General features: G+C 32.3%; 3 protein-coding genes and 1 non-coding gene across 5 annotated transcripts; 3 read left to right on the top strand and 1 right to left on the bottom strand.

Moving 5' to 3' along the window:
• Positions 1-2,693: 2,693 nt before the first annotated feature.
• Positions 2,694-5,872, top strand: LOC145074900 (exosome complex component RRP4 homolog). 2 transcript variants are annotated; one of them, XM_079021230.1, is made up of 8 exons: positions 2,753-2,884; positions 3,390-3,564; positions 3,818-3,919; positions 4,005-4,050; positions 4,212-4,301; positions 4,517-4,582; positions 4,952-5,020; positions 5,211-5,872. In XM_079021230.1, the coding sequence occupies exons 2-8, from the start codon at positions 3,410-3,412 to the stop codon at positions 5,658-5,660; spliced, it is 978 nt and encodes a 325-aa protein (XP_078877356.1). In that variant the 5' UTR covers positions 2,753-2,884; positions 3,390-3,409; the 3' UTR covers positions 5,661-5,872. The 2 variants fall into 2 exon arrangements, with proteins under 2 accessions (XP_078877355.1, XP_078877356.1); XM_079021229.1 differs by lacking the exon at positions 3,390-3,564 and having other exon boundaries at positions 2,694-2,884.
• A 671-nt stretch (positions 5,873-6,543) lies between these two features.
• LOC145072710 (transcription termination factor MTERF4, chloroplastic-like) lies at positions 6,544-10,015 on the top strand. Its single transcript, XM_079019175.1, has 2 exons — positions 6,544-6,698; positions 8,149-10,015. The coding sequence occupies exon 2, from the start codon at positions 8,172-8,174 to the stop codon at positions 9,726-9,728; it is 1,557 nt and encodes a 518-aa protein (XP_078875301.1). The 5' UTR covers positions 6,544-6,698; positions 8,149-8,171; the 3' UTR covers positions 9,729-10,015.
• A 1,341-nt stretch (positions 10,016-11,356) lies between these two features.
• RPH1 (resistance to phytophthora 1) lies at positions 11,357-12,938 on the bottom strand. Its single transcript, XM_079020890.1, has 4 exons — positions 12,546-12,938; positions 12,010-12,220; positions 11,753-11,922; positions 11,357-11,643 (listed from the first exon to the last, which is right to left on the bottom strand). The coding sequence occupies exons 1-4, from the start codon at positions 12,921-12,923 to the stop codon at positions 11,617-11,619; spliced, it is 786 nt and encodes a 261-aa protein (XP_078877016.1). The 5' UTR covers positions 12,924-12,938; the 3' UTR covers positions 11,357-11,616.
• An 818-nt stretch (positions 12,939-13,756) lies between these two features.
• On the top strand, positions 13,757-13,828 carry TRNAG-UCC (transfer RNA glycine (anticodon UCC)). Its single transcript has one exon. It is a non-coding gene; the product is annotated as a tRNA-Gly (tRNA).
• The last annotated feature ends 25 nt before the right edge of the window (positions 13,829-13,853 follow it).

Genomic DNA, 13,853 nt, shown 5'->3' with positions numbered 1-13,853 from the left:
CATATGTCCAGTGTAAAGAGGATCACAAAGCAAAGAATATCATAAACCCAAAAAAAATCAAACCTTTCACTGTTCTCTTTATGCTCCAAAAATAATTTTATTAGTTTTAGACAAAACATAAATAACTTCGGCAGTAAACACACAACAATTGGCGTAACCCCCGCGTAGCGAGGGACATATTATAGTTTCATGTATATATATATATATATATATATATATATATATATATATATATATATATATATATATATATATATGGGGTAAAATACATATAAACAAAACATTTTTTTTTAATTATTTTAGTGATTCATCAACAAAAACAAAAAAAAAGTTTTTGGTGTTTGTTTACTAAGTAGAAATATGTATTTATTTTATATAAATAAGTATTTATATTACTACGTGTGTGTATGTGTGTATATATATATATATATATATATATATATATATATATATATATATATATATATATATATAGGCGTAGATTATTCTATTCTAACTAATTATTGTACAAATATCGTATGCTATGAGAATTACTAAGAGAATAAGTTGTTTAGTAATGCGAATACGTTCAACCTTACAAAAATATCATCATTTTCATGCATTATCGTTAATTATTATTTATTTTGTTCTCACACATCGTTTTTCACTTATTTTCATTCTGACATAATACGATCCAATAAAACATTATGACAATATTCTGACAGAAATAATAATAATAATAATAATAATAATAATAATAATAACAATAATAATAATAATAATAATAATAATAATAATAATAATAATAATAATAAGTGTATAATAACCTTATAGACAATTTAATTAGTGAGAATGTGTGTTAATGACAATAGTTATGTAAGAATGAACATATTCAAACAACATATTTTCTTTATCATTCTCATAGCATACGATATTCGCACAACAATTAGTTGGAATATTTGAATCTAGCTCTCTCTCTCTCTCTCTCTTTATATATATATATATATATATATATATATATATATATATATATATATATATATATATATATATATGGTAAAATTCATATAAACAAAATATTTTTTTAATTATTTGAGTGATTCATCAACCAAAACAAAAAAAAAAGTTTTTGGTGTTTGTTTGCTAAGTAGAAATATATTTTATATTTATATGTATACGATAGTTTTTATACACAATAAATAAATATTTATATCTATTAAATACAATGTGATACAAATAAATATATCTATTAAATACAAACGAAAACATATTTATACATTTAAAAACTTATCTATACATTTAAAAATATTTTTTTATTTATTTAATAGATATAAATATGTATTTATTTTATATAGAAACTATCGTATACATATAAATATGAAATAAATACATATTTATATTTAGTTATATGTACAATATAAACTTTATAAATATATATTTATATATTTAAAAACTTATCTATAATTATATCTTTTATACAATATAAACCTTATATATATATATATATATATATATATATATATATATATATATGTTTACAATATATTTTTATATGAAATAAATATATTTTTATACCTACTAAATACAAATAAAAACATTTTTAATATATAAATACATTTTTAAAGGAATACATAGACTTTCAAATGTATATAAATACTAAGTACAATTATATATATATATATATATATATATATATATATATATATATATATATATATTTAAAAATATATTTGAATTAATAAAAATATTTTTTATACATTTAAAATAATAATAATAATAATAATAATAATAATAATAATAATAATAATAATAATAATAATAATAATAACAACGATAATACTAATAATCAAAATAATAAATATAACAATCAAAGTAAGGGTAAATCCGAATATTTTTGATAACTTAAGAGTAAATCCGAATATTTTTGAAAAACTTAAAGGTTTTACTGACATTAGGTAACTGATAGATTACATGGAAACCGGTTAAAAAGGTATAAATGAACAAACTAAACAAAACATCCAGCTTTACTAAACCTAAAACACGTCCAATGGTAAACCAACATTTATGTGAAAAGTTAAGGGCTTTTATATCATTTTAGCCAAATTGGGATTCAGTTTCTGGTTTGGTATGAATTATCCAGAAGAGAAATTAAATATACTCATATATTTTCTTCCTATCAATATTAAATGATGACATGTGTTATATTTAATTAAAATAATAATAATTTAATATATTTGTATAACATATATTACCATTTAAGATGGATAAGAGGATACATAGAAAAAATAGAAAGAAATATAAGTGAATATTTAAATTTTATATTTGGAATTTAGTTTGGTTTTCATATTGAAATAAAAGGGTTCAGTACTAAATTTGGACAAATCACATCAAGTGATTCGGCACTAAATGCCATGTCGTTAACTAATATCGATAATACATAAAAACAACTTTTTTTTAGAGAGTCAAAGAAAAAAGTGATGATTTTTAGGCAAAAAGAATTTCATCTACTTAATTTTCTCAATAAATAACCCAAAATATGTTTTTATTTATTTATTTATTTCTTAATAATGTATTTTGCTATGATAATTCAGGGTCAAGTATTTCATCCAAAACCAGGTTCGGATTGAACCATATAGCTTTTTAAAATTTGGGCCTAAATTTCACACAATGTAGGGTTTTTTGTAATTGAAAACAAGGGTTTAAGAGGTTTATGGACTAAAATTCAATACATGCGTCAAATAAGAAAAAGAGCAAGACGACGACCTGAGGCCTTACTCTCGTTCTCTCACAGATACTCATACTCCTCTCGCACAACTCTCGTTCGCGTTCTCAACTGCAGACGACGAAGACACAGCGACCGGCCGCGACCTCCTGCTTCAGCCTACGACTTTCTCTTCCTGCTTCGGTACAAAATCTGAAATCCTAGCTTTGATTTTCCTTGTTATGAGTATATTCCTAGTTGTTTATCTGTATTTCTGATTTTGCTGCAAAGTTGTTGTTGTTCCCTTTGCTAATCGAGTAACAAGAGTCTGGAAGAGTTTACATTTTAGAGTCTTTTTGGTATTTTGACTTGGAGTTATATGCAAGAAATAGAAACATGATTTCAGCGATTCGTTAGTATAACGATGAATGATTTCTGACTAAAAAATACATTACCAAGATCGAGCATTCGTGTTCTTAATAATGATATCCACTGGTGAACAAAATCTAAGTAAATTTCCAAACCACATTGGTCTTTTTGTTAGTATAATGATGAATGCTTTTGTACGGAACCCGACTTACCACTAAACCGTTTAAACCAATTTATTACACGGCTGGTTTTGTGATGAACACCAAACCGACTAACCCGAAAACAGCCTAAACCACCTGATGCTCACCCCTAGTTTATGCGTCTGTTTTCCTTACAACAGATTCAAACACAATTGAAGAGATGAGAGGCATTGAGCTATCATTGAATCAAACACAGAAACTAAGGCTGCAAAGAGCACTGGAACTGTTGGAATCTCTGTCTTCGGGAACCAATTCTGATGCTTCAGTCACTGTCGCCGATTCTATCCCTGTTAACCAAGAAGATGGTGTTCTCAAGTAAATATAAACCCTAACTAATGTTTGCTTTCCATATGCATATTATATTGTGTGTTTTATGTGTATTTTGATTTTTATTTATGTACTTCATGTAACAATGCCGAAAAGTATGAACAAGTACCAAATTTGTCGTTACAAACCTCATTTATTCTAATATAGTCTTAGGAATCATGGAATTCATGGTTTATAGGATCATTAAGCTTAACTTTTGAAATGATTTTTTCCTTTTTTGTTCCATATTGTAATATTTTAGGGGTCATGGGACGACAGAGCTTGAGGGTGAGGTCGTGGCAACCGTGTGTGGAGTAATTGAACGTGTAAATAAATTGGTCTATGTTCGCACTTTGAGAGCCAGGTCATCAGCAATCTATTTACCTGATTTTTTATGTTTCATAAGAGTTGAAGCTAAATGCTTAATGCTGAATCTGAAATTGGTGTAGGTATAAGCCTGAGGTTGGTGATATCATAGTAGGCCGTGTTCTTGAGGCAAGTCCTAACTGGATCTACTACTTCTGTTCACTTTAGTTTTATACCAATAGCTTAATCCGCATATATGCAATTCTTCTCAAGTGAGAAGATAAAATTTGTAGCAGCTGCGTTAAAATGTTTTGGTTAACAGAGTTTTGTTTTTCATGATATATATGAAGGTTGCTCCAAAGCGGTGGAGATTGGAGATTAATTTTAGCCAAGATGCGGTATTGATGCTTTCTTCAATGAATTTGCCTGATGGAATCCAGGTATATGTCATATGGTAAATGTTAACGTGTATGACTTGTCAATACTGCTCTATGTATGCTTTCTGGCTTAGTTTTTTTTGTTATATAATGCGAGAAAGATGTATGATCTGTAGATTAGTGTACCTATCAAGTATCAACTTTGTTTCTTTGTTATTTCCAAACTTGTTTGGATTGTTGTGTTTTTCTCTTTCTCATGACCATCCTTAAATTGGCAGAGGCGACGGACTGCAGTTGATGAGCTCAACATGCGTAGCATTTTTGAAGAGAATGATGTCATTTGTGTAAGCCCATAAATCTCGTGCCTTTATTGAAACAAGAAAGGCCTTTTTTTTACCTCCTTCATGTGTTTTACTTGTCCAAAATGAAGTGTTGTCCAGATAAATGATGTTTATAACATATCTGAGAAAAAGACGATACACTTGGATAAATGCAAGTTTATATAAAAAAGTTAGATTTAATAGGGATAGGGAAAGACTTCTTTTCCTGAATTTCTCTGTTAACTTCTCCTTCCTGTATTAAGTAAAAAAGAAAACTCATATGCAACTCACTTAGTTAAGTCCATTTTGTAAAAAAGAAACAACACCTTAGTATTCACTGTGTTATTTATACTCGATGAATGCCCACATTAATCAGTATGTTGTTTGTTGTAGGCTGAAGTCCGTGATTTCATGCGTGATGGTAGTCTACAACTGCAAGCAAGGAGCCAGAAATATGGAAAGGTTTGGCTTGCTTTACTAAACATATGTGGACATGTTGTGTTTATGTTTCCTTTTTTATGTCCAGAAGTATGGAAAGATTCTAATTCCTTCCAAGACATTGTCATTTTGTGAGCTTGTTGGTGTATGTTAATGGAAGATGTATTTCTTTTATAGCTTAAGGATTTATGATGATGGTAATTTGCACGTGCAGCTAGAAAGGGGTCAGATGCTGACAGTGTCTCCATATCTAGTAAAGAGGCGCAAACAGCATTTCCATCATCTACAACAGTATGGAATCGACCTCATACTTGGTTGTAATGGCTTCATCTGGGTTGGTGAACATGTTGAAACTAAAGATAACATGGTGGAAGACGAACTGATTAAACCCCCAAACAAATCCCAAACAACCCTTGAAGAACAAGAACAAGCATACACTCCGTTAGAAACCAGGCAAAACATATGTAGGATTGCAAATGCTATCAGGGTGTTGTCTACATTGGGTTTTAGCATTACACTTGATGTGATTCAGGAGGTTGTTGATATGAGCAGCTCCAAGGGTCTGAATATACACGAGATGCTCGCTGCTGAGTTTTCTGTTTTGGTTGCTGAAAGAGAAGCTGAGCGAAGAAGCTCCTCAACCTCAACTCGAAGAAAACGATAGATTCATATCATATATCATATATATGTATGGCCATTAAGTAGTTTCTACTCCTTACTCCTTAATAGAAAGTAATCTGTATCATTACCGTTGAAGGATTTGTTGGGTTGTGGATTGTGTATCAACTTGAATTTTTACCCTTTTCTTTCTCAGCTGTCACAATTTTGTTTCTTCTAGCATTTGCATTTCATGAAAATTATAACACAATTTATATCTTCTACTTGTTAGAAAGGGGTCAAATGCTTGATTTTCTTGTAGCCATTATGAATTTATGATACATGATAGGTGTGCGGTTGTAATGAAAACATGTTAAATACTCACTTAACTCAATAAGCGGACAGGGTAATCATTCAGTTAAGAGGAAGAATGGTCTTTTAGAGTTGTAGGTCCTTTTTTAATGCAACGTAAAATGAAAAAAAAAAAAAACTTATATAAGACGAATCTAATGTTGTCTTCCAACAATTATTTAGGTGTTTATCTTTGGGACATATAAAAAACTTGAAGGGTAACTCGGTAAACTACAAAATGTTTTATATGGTTAGTTTTATATTTTGTTTTAGGTTTTAGAAACAACTTTTTATGTTTGTTTTTCATTCCATGAGCTTTATATGGTTAGTCTTATATTTTGTTTTAGGTTTTAGAAACTACTTTTTATGTCTGTTTTTCATTTCAGTAGCTTTATTCAGGGTTTGTTCCTTTGAATTGGGTCATGAATTTTAATATGTTAAAGAGTTAAGACCTTGCCAATCGATTATTTTGCTTATATTTTATGTTTTCTCATTACTATATTTATGTGGGTGTCGAAATAGTATACAGCCATAGAAGACGGACTTAATAAAATATAAGTCATTAACGAGGGGCCAAATTCAGTAATTCACAGTTGAGTCATAGAAGAGGGACTATATCCACAGATATAATCAAATAATGAAGCCTCTCGCTGTCTGCTCTTCACGTCGACTCCCCCTGCTCGCCGTCGCCTCCCCTGTGAAGCCACCGGCCGGAGACCTTCGATAGCCACAAGTCCGTCGCTCCCAACCCCAGGTTCCATTTTTCGCACTTCTTTCTTCTTTTTTCTGCTTTCTTTGAAATCGCCTTGTTGGTCGATTTCTTTTTATCCAAAAGTTTTTTTTTTTTTTTTTTTTTTTCACATACGAATTTTCTGTAGTATTTTTTTTTAATATCAATCGTCAATTCAAGTTCTTCCCTGGAATGATTTCTTACTTTCATTGATAATTGATTTGCTACTACTATTTTGCTGCTACTGATTTGCTAATTGTGTTTAATGTTCAAATGTGTGAAACTGATGTGTCTAGTGTTCTGTAAAAAATTGGAATGTGTTTGCAGGCAAGCTGTTTGATGAAATGCCTGAGAGGGATAGTACTTTCTTATGCATGTTTTCACTTATCATTTCTAATACACATGTTTTAATGTTAACTCTTGAATTTTTATGGTGGTAACTTGGGAATGAACAATAGATGCTACTGCTTTCCTCCTAGTGTTTTTGAATGATGTTCTTAAGATGCTTATATGTAAAAAGGAAACCCTTTTTGGTCATTTTACACATATAAGCAGTTTTTATTTTTGTTAAACACAAAAAGTGCTTATCAGCAGATAGCGTTTTGACACCGGATAAGCTAATCCAAACACTTTTTTAAAAAGTCCATTTTGACACCGCTAGAAACTAATAAGCTATAAGTTAAAAACTGCTTATCATTTTAAATAAGCTTAGCCAAACACCCTCTTAATAATTAATATCACTGTTTATCAGCAATTTGGCACAGAAATAGAAAAGAAGATTAGAAGGGATAAACTGATAACGCAATTACAAGCTCTATCATAATCGCTATTGTTGTAACCGTTACACTTCTATGTTTCTTTTAAACAGTTATCCTTGAATCATCTGTTTCGTGTTTGCAGTTTCGTTCAATGTGCTGTAAACAATTGTACATTTCTGTATGTTTGATTGTTGTTCAACTTTTAAATCTTCTTGTCACTGATTATCCTTAGGGTTTTATTTTTCTGTTTGTGTTGAATTTATGCTTAAAATTTACAGTTTGGAAGAGAATAGAAAATAATAGAAGGCATGTATGCTATGCCTATAGCATAATTTCATGTATTATCATAATCTTTCTTTTAGAAGTTACATTTCCATGTTTCTTGTACAACACAAAGGACCTCGAATTCATCTGTAGTTTTGTTCTACGTTTTTGTGAACAAACCTAGTTTATGTATGTTCAATGCACAGTTCAAATTTCTCATCTTTTTTGTAGTGTTTATTCTTAAGCTTCTTAGTTTTCTGTTTATATTGCATTTATATCTAATATCACCGAGTATTAACGTAAGTCCATAACTATCATCATAATTGTTAAACTAAAGTTTTTCTTGTAAACAATGAACCTGAAGCTCATCTGTTCTTTTGAGTAAGCCTGATGGTTCCTCATGTACTCCTTTTGATGCCCTAGATTCCTAATTTGCTATTTTTGTGGTGCAGATTCCTTTGGATGTGCAGTGAGCATGAAGATGATAAGCTATAATCATATTCCAAAATCAAGTATTTTAATCGTGCAGCATGAGATATCTACCCTTACGTTTTGCAAGCCTCTAACACCAACTATACTGATTTCAAATCAATACCAGAAGAGAATCAATTTCATCACAAAATTACAATGTTCTGTTTCCAGTAGACCATATGCATCAAACTCAGTAGACTCCAAATCAGACTCTGTTCGTATGAACCGAAAACAAGGAGGATCCTCATCAATATACAGCCGTGCTAGCTTACTAGAAATGAAGAACGAAAGGATTGCAAATCGAGCCCGTGTTTATGATTTCTTAAAAAGTATCGGTATAGAACCAGATGAGCTTGATGGGTTGGAGCTTCCTGTAACAGTTGATGTCATGAAAGAACGTGTTGATTTTCTTCACACATTAGGGTTAACAATCGAAGACATTAACAATTACCCTCTTGTCCTCGGTTGTAGTGTCAAGAAAAACATGATCCCAGTCCTTGATTTTTTAGGTAAGTTGGGTGTTAGGCGATCTACTTTGACAGATTTCTTGAGAAGATACCCTCAAGTTCTTCATGCCAGTGTTGTGGTAGATCTTGCACCTGTTGTTAAATATCTAGAAGGCATGGACATCAAACCAAATGACATTCCTAGAGTTCTTGAAAAGTATCCGGAAGTTTTGGGGTATAAACTTGAAGGGACAATGAGCACATCTGTAGCTTATTTGGTGGGAATTGGAGTTGCAAGAAGAGAAATTGGTGGGGTTTTGACTCGATATCCAGAGATTCTTGGAATGAGAGTTGGAAGAGTGATTAAACCCTTTGTTGATTATCTTGAAAGTTTAGGGATACCAACATTAGCTGTCGCCAGGCTAATCGAAACACGGCCCCACATACTCGGGTTCGGACTTGAACAAAAAGTCAAACCAAATGTCAACTCTCTAAAACAATTTGGTGTCAGGGAGGCGTCTATTTCCTCTGTCATTGCACAGTATCCTGAAATCATAGGTTTGGACCTTGGGTCAAGGTTACTAAAACAACAAAGCTTCCTCAATTCCATAATCGATTTCAGTCATGAAGATTTTGGGAAAATTATTGAGAAAATGCCACAGATTGTGAGCTTGAGTAACACACCGGTTATCAAGCATGTGGATTTTTTGAAAAATTGTGGGTTCTCATTAGATCAAGTGAAAAAGATGGTTGTTGGGTGTCCACAACTGCTTGCTTTGAATATGGATATAATGAAATTAAATTTTGATTATTTTGAAAGCAAGATGGGACGGGAGTTGGATGAGTTGGTTGATTTTCCGGCTTTTTTTACTTATGGTTTGGAGTCGACTATAAGACCAAGGCATCGGATGGTTGCTAAAAAGGGACTTAAATGTTCTCTTGCTTGGCTTCTTAACTGTTCTGATGCCAAGTTTGAGGAACGGATGAATTACGACACGATTGATATGGAGGAGATGGAAGATGATTCGTCATTTGATATGAATACTTTAATGGAACCCAGAAATGATGGATCGGATTCTGATTTTGACGAGGACAGTGATGAAGAGTACTTGTAGCATCTTGATTATGCTAGCACAAGAACGAATTTAGTGGAGCCTACATGCTCAAAATATTATGAGGTATGTAAGATATCTTACATTATATCACTTTATTTTTGTCTCTCCCCATGTATTAGTTTTCATAATCAATGACAGAAAAATAGTACTTACAAATTAGTGAACCGTTATGCAAATCAATGTCTAAATCAGGTTTTAGAAGTTAAAATTGTATTGGTTTTTCTTAATGTATTTTCTTGCACTCCAGTTTTATGAATACATATTAGTATGATTTTTGTTGCCTAAAAGACTTGAATCTTTATAGATCATTATAAGGACACCCTTTTAGACAATCAAAGGATGAGAACAATATACTGGTTATATACTTCTACTTACGTGTTACGTGTAACACCCCAGGCCCAAAGCCCAAAGTCACAGAATAGCCCAATAACTTCTTGACCAACTTAAAAACATGGTGGATTGGTGGTAGCCCACAATTTAAGGCTTATAGGGGCTCAAAATTATCATTTTTGCCCCTGTAATGGGAGCTAAGTAGATGAAGGGTGAAATCCTTAAAGGAAGGTCAAGGGTTTAAAACCCGGCACACCCAAAAAACTACTGATGGTACCTTGCGATTTACCCTCATGTGATAGGCCTTTGGGTGGGTAAATCGCAAATGTTGGGCTTCAGGTTTAAACTTCTCTTGGTGAACTTGGAAGTTGGAATATGTTGGCTTGTGATTTTCAACCTATTTTCCTTGACCTGACTTCTAAGTTGACATTCTATTAGGTGTCCTATCCTAACACTTGGGGTCCAAATAACACCATTTTGACGAAATTAAATTTTAAAAAGAGCATGACTCATGAGAGTAAAACCAAAGATGTCCGAGAAATTTGTTACTATACTTATCCTTCACTCCCTATGATGACTAGAATTAGATATCACAGTTTTGGTCGTTAACCCATAAATGAGTTGCGTAAGATTCTTTTGTTTTTACAGCGCAAAAAAAGAAAACATGTCAAATAAGTAAAAGTCGTCTCATCTATGTTCAAATGCTTAAAAACTACTAATTATTCGTAAAAATAATTACATTAGTATTTTAAAAACTATGTAATATTTAATATATTTGTCATATTGAAAATTGGACAAAAGGTGTTTTTGGGTCGATCCAACCTCGCTCACTGTAATCCATAAAAGCAACTTAACTATTTTGGCCCCAACTACTTGATATATTTGATATATAGATTATAGACCGGAGAAAAAGAAAATGCCTAAAACCAACTGTTTGTATTCCTAAAGGCTAAAGATACTGTATTAGTATCATGTTTTATATTTGGGTAATTCATTTACACTATGAATCACAAAAGTTGAGGTGACAATTTCAGCCTATCAAGTAATTAAGCTAGCCTAAAAATTAAACTGATATATGTCAATTGGTGAATGGCAAATGACTCGAAGATGGAAAACGATCCTATTTGAATTCAAACTGCATGAGAACTCCAAATCGCTCTATTAAAAGAAAGTGGATTATTAAATTATTTAATTCATTAAATCATTTTTGAAATCATATTTAATTCATTAAATTATTTTTGAAGTTAATAAAAAGTGTTTGTAGGTCAACCGACTTGGCCCAACCGTATAATTACCTGTTACTGAACCCACCTTCTCACCATATACATTTCATTTCATCCCCCTGTCTTAAGACACATTGTAAACATACATACAACACCTATGCAACCACATCCATACATCACATAGGGACATGAATATCATCATATCACATATACACCATTTCCCTACCCTATTGTAAACGGACCCTGTGCCCTTGGCTTGAACAAGCTATCAACTTCCAAAACCCCAAATCCACTTGTTTTTTTGAATAAAGATCTTCATAGCAAGACCTAGCTAGCTAATCAGTTTTCTGTAACCACCCAAGCTGCACAAAACATTAAATCAATATACAACAAGTTAATAAACAAACAGAGAGAGAGAGAGAGATTACAAGTAGTGGTGTGAAAGAGGTGCAGATAAAGTAATTATGGTACCTTCCATGCATACATAGCAAAAAAAGCTACAGTATCTGCAGACCAAACGAGTGCAAAAGATTTCAAGAAGAAGGGGATTGTAACATTCAGCAATGGGACAAGGAGAAACAGATAATTCAGAGCTTCCTTCTCATTCTTTGAGCAGTCTCTTGCACGAAGGGAAGGAATAGCTGTGTAACAGGTCATATGATAAGATTCAAAGACAATTTACTCAATTAAAGCGCTATGAAAGAGTGAAGAGCGGTCGTGGTACTTACTGAACATCCAGATTGACCACATTCCCATTAATCTCCAGATATCAGGTTCATTTGAGGGGAATATGAGGTTAAAAGAGAGAGCTCCACCCACCAGCATTGATGCATACGCTTGAACCTCGAATACAGTGTATAGTGTTGTTCCAGGTACTGCTGGATTCTTTGAAGCTGTGGACGCCCTGGGTGCAAATGTAGCAGCAGTTTTCTGGACAACCTGTTCAAACCAAATACAATAGTTTGCCATGTTTAACCAAATACAAGGATCAACTCATCATCATCACAACTTTCAACCACTTCAACCAAAGATGAGTAGAATCAAATGTAATTCATCAATTAATCATAGAATTTTGGAACTTGGAATGAGATTGTTTCAGCTTTCAAGGTGAATGGATTAATCATATTACTCATATTTCGAGTGATTACCACAGAAATGTTATCTTAAATTTGTTAACCGCTTTTTTTTTTTTTTTTTTTCATTATGAATTCACAACCGTTCGTATACAATTTGGAACAGATTGTAGATTAGGCTTTTGTATTACCTTTTTTAGGTCTTTCTCGATCGTTGGAGTGCTCGATGTTGCTCCAACTGAAATTTTCTTTGTTTCAGCATTCGTAACTCCAATCGATTCCTGATACTCTTCTTTGCCCTCATCCACCGTTTTCGTATCTAATTCATTTGAAGATGCATGAACGTTGAAGCTTTTGCCACGAAATCGAGGAGTTAATCTAAGAGCTGAAGGATTGATGCAGAAGAAATTCGACAATGGCGCTTTGTAGACGGACGTTGGCAGTAAAGAGTTCATGCTCTTCGCTGGAGAAGCGAAAGGAGGGATAAGGAAGGGGAGGAGGAGGATGTCTATAATTCGAACGCTATATCGACGAAACGACGCCGCAAGAGGTCCATAGTCGGGAAACATTTATCTTTACAACAAAGCCCCTATAGTTTTTTACTTTAAATCTCGAGTAAACTACTTTTAAATCAAGAGGTCCATAGTCGGGAAACATTTATCTTTGCAACAAAGCCCCTATACTGCAAAACGGTTAATTTAGAAAAACATAAACAAATAAAATGTTAACTTGGAAGATTCAGGAATCAAAAATGTAATTTGAGAATGAAATAAAGGTAGAAGGCGGCTCAACTTTTTAACAATTTTAAAAAATCATTTTTTTTTTTGCGACGTGCCACTCAATTTAAAAGCATATGAGATTTGAACGTGAATGCAATTCCATTTAAAAGTGCTTAATTTTCAAGTGATCACTGCAAGTCACATTGATGGTGATAAAACACAACTCATAAACCTCAAAATAAAACAAATTGCATGGAAAAGTGTATAGAAGCAGTTTTTAATTTATGATCTATACTTTAGAATTTATAGTTCATGCTTTCAGAAAACAAATATAATTAATTAAAATGTGACTCCTCCCAAGTTTGCAACATATAAATATGGACACTACAATGTTGACTTTGTTGGGAATTCCTAGGTGGATCCAATCGACAATCCTAGGTTATCCAAAAAATTTCAACCGATACAAAATGCATTGAAAAAAATATCAAACGTTTGGTCCATAAAAAATATAAACCCAGAAACTAGATACGTATAAAAATTAGGATACAGAGCAACACAATAAAAATGTCTAGTAACATAACGTAAACTATACAAATATGTAACAACGTAAATGGGAAGTAAAGCAATACAAGAAACATGAATATTTAGATGACTAGACAACGGGTAAAATTGTTACATAAATTGCGTTTGTAGTCCAACGGTTAGGATAATTGCCTTCCAAGCAATAGACCCGGGTTCGACTCCCGGCAAACGCATTTTTTTTGTTTGCTTGCTGTCCTT

This window comes from Lactuca serriola, chromosome 9 (assembly GCF_051521515.1).
Source record: "Lactuca serriola cultivar US96UC23 chromosome 9, Lser_US96UC23_V15, whole genome shotgun sequence".
Taxonomy (NCBI): Eukaryota; Viridiplantae; Streptophyta; class Magnoliopsida; order Asterales; family Asteraceae; genus Lactuca; species Lactuca serriola.
This window is presented reverse-complemented; position numbering and strand designations above follow the sequence as displayed.

Coding starts and splice junctions, on each gene's coding strand:
- LOC145074900 (XM_079021229.1), top strand. CDS start 2,709: ATGCGTCAAATAAGAAAAAGAGCAAGACGACGACCTGAGGCCTTACTC. Junction 3,920..4,004: donor GTTCGCACTTTGAGAGCCAG/GTCATCAGCAAT, acceptor AAATTGGTGTAG/GTATAAGCCTGAGGTTGGTG. Junction 5,021..5,210: donor GGAGCCAGAAATATGGAAAG/GTTTGGCTTGCT, acceptor TTGCACGTGCAG/CTAGAAAGGGGTCAGATGCT.
- LOC145072710 (XM_079019175.1), top strand. CDS start 8,172: ATGAAGATGATAAGCTATAATCATATTCCAAAATCAAGTATTTTAATC.
- RPH1 (XM_079020890.1), bottom strand. CDS start 12,923: ATGTTTCCCGACTATGGACCTCTTGCGGCGTCGTTTCGTCGATATAGC. Junction 12,221..12,545: donor TCGAGAAAGACCTAAAAAAG/GTAATACAAAAG, acceptor TGGTTTGAACAG/GTTGTCCAGAAAACTGCTGC. Junction 11,644..11,752: donor TTGCTATGTATGCATGGAAG/GTACCATAATTA, acceptor TGTTTTGTGCAG/CTTGGGTGGTTACAGAAAAC.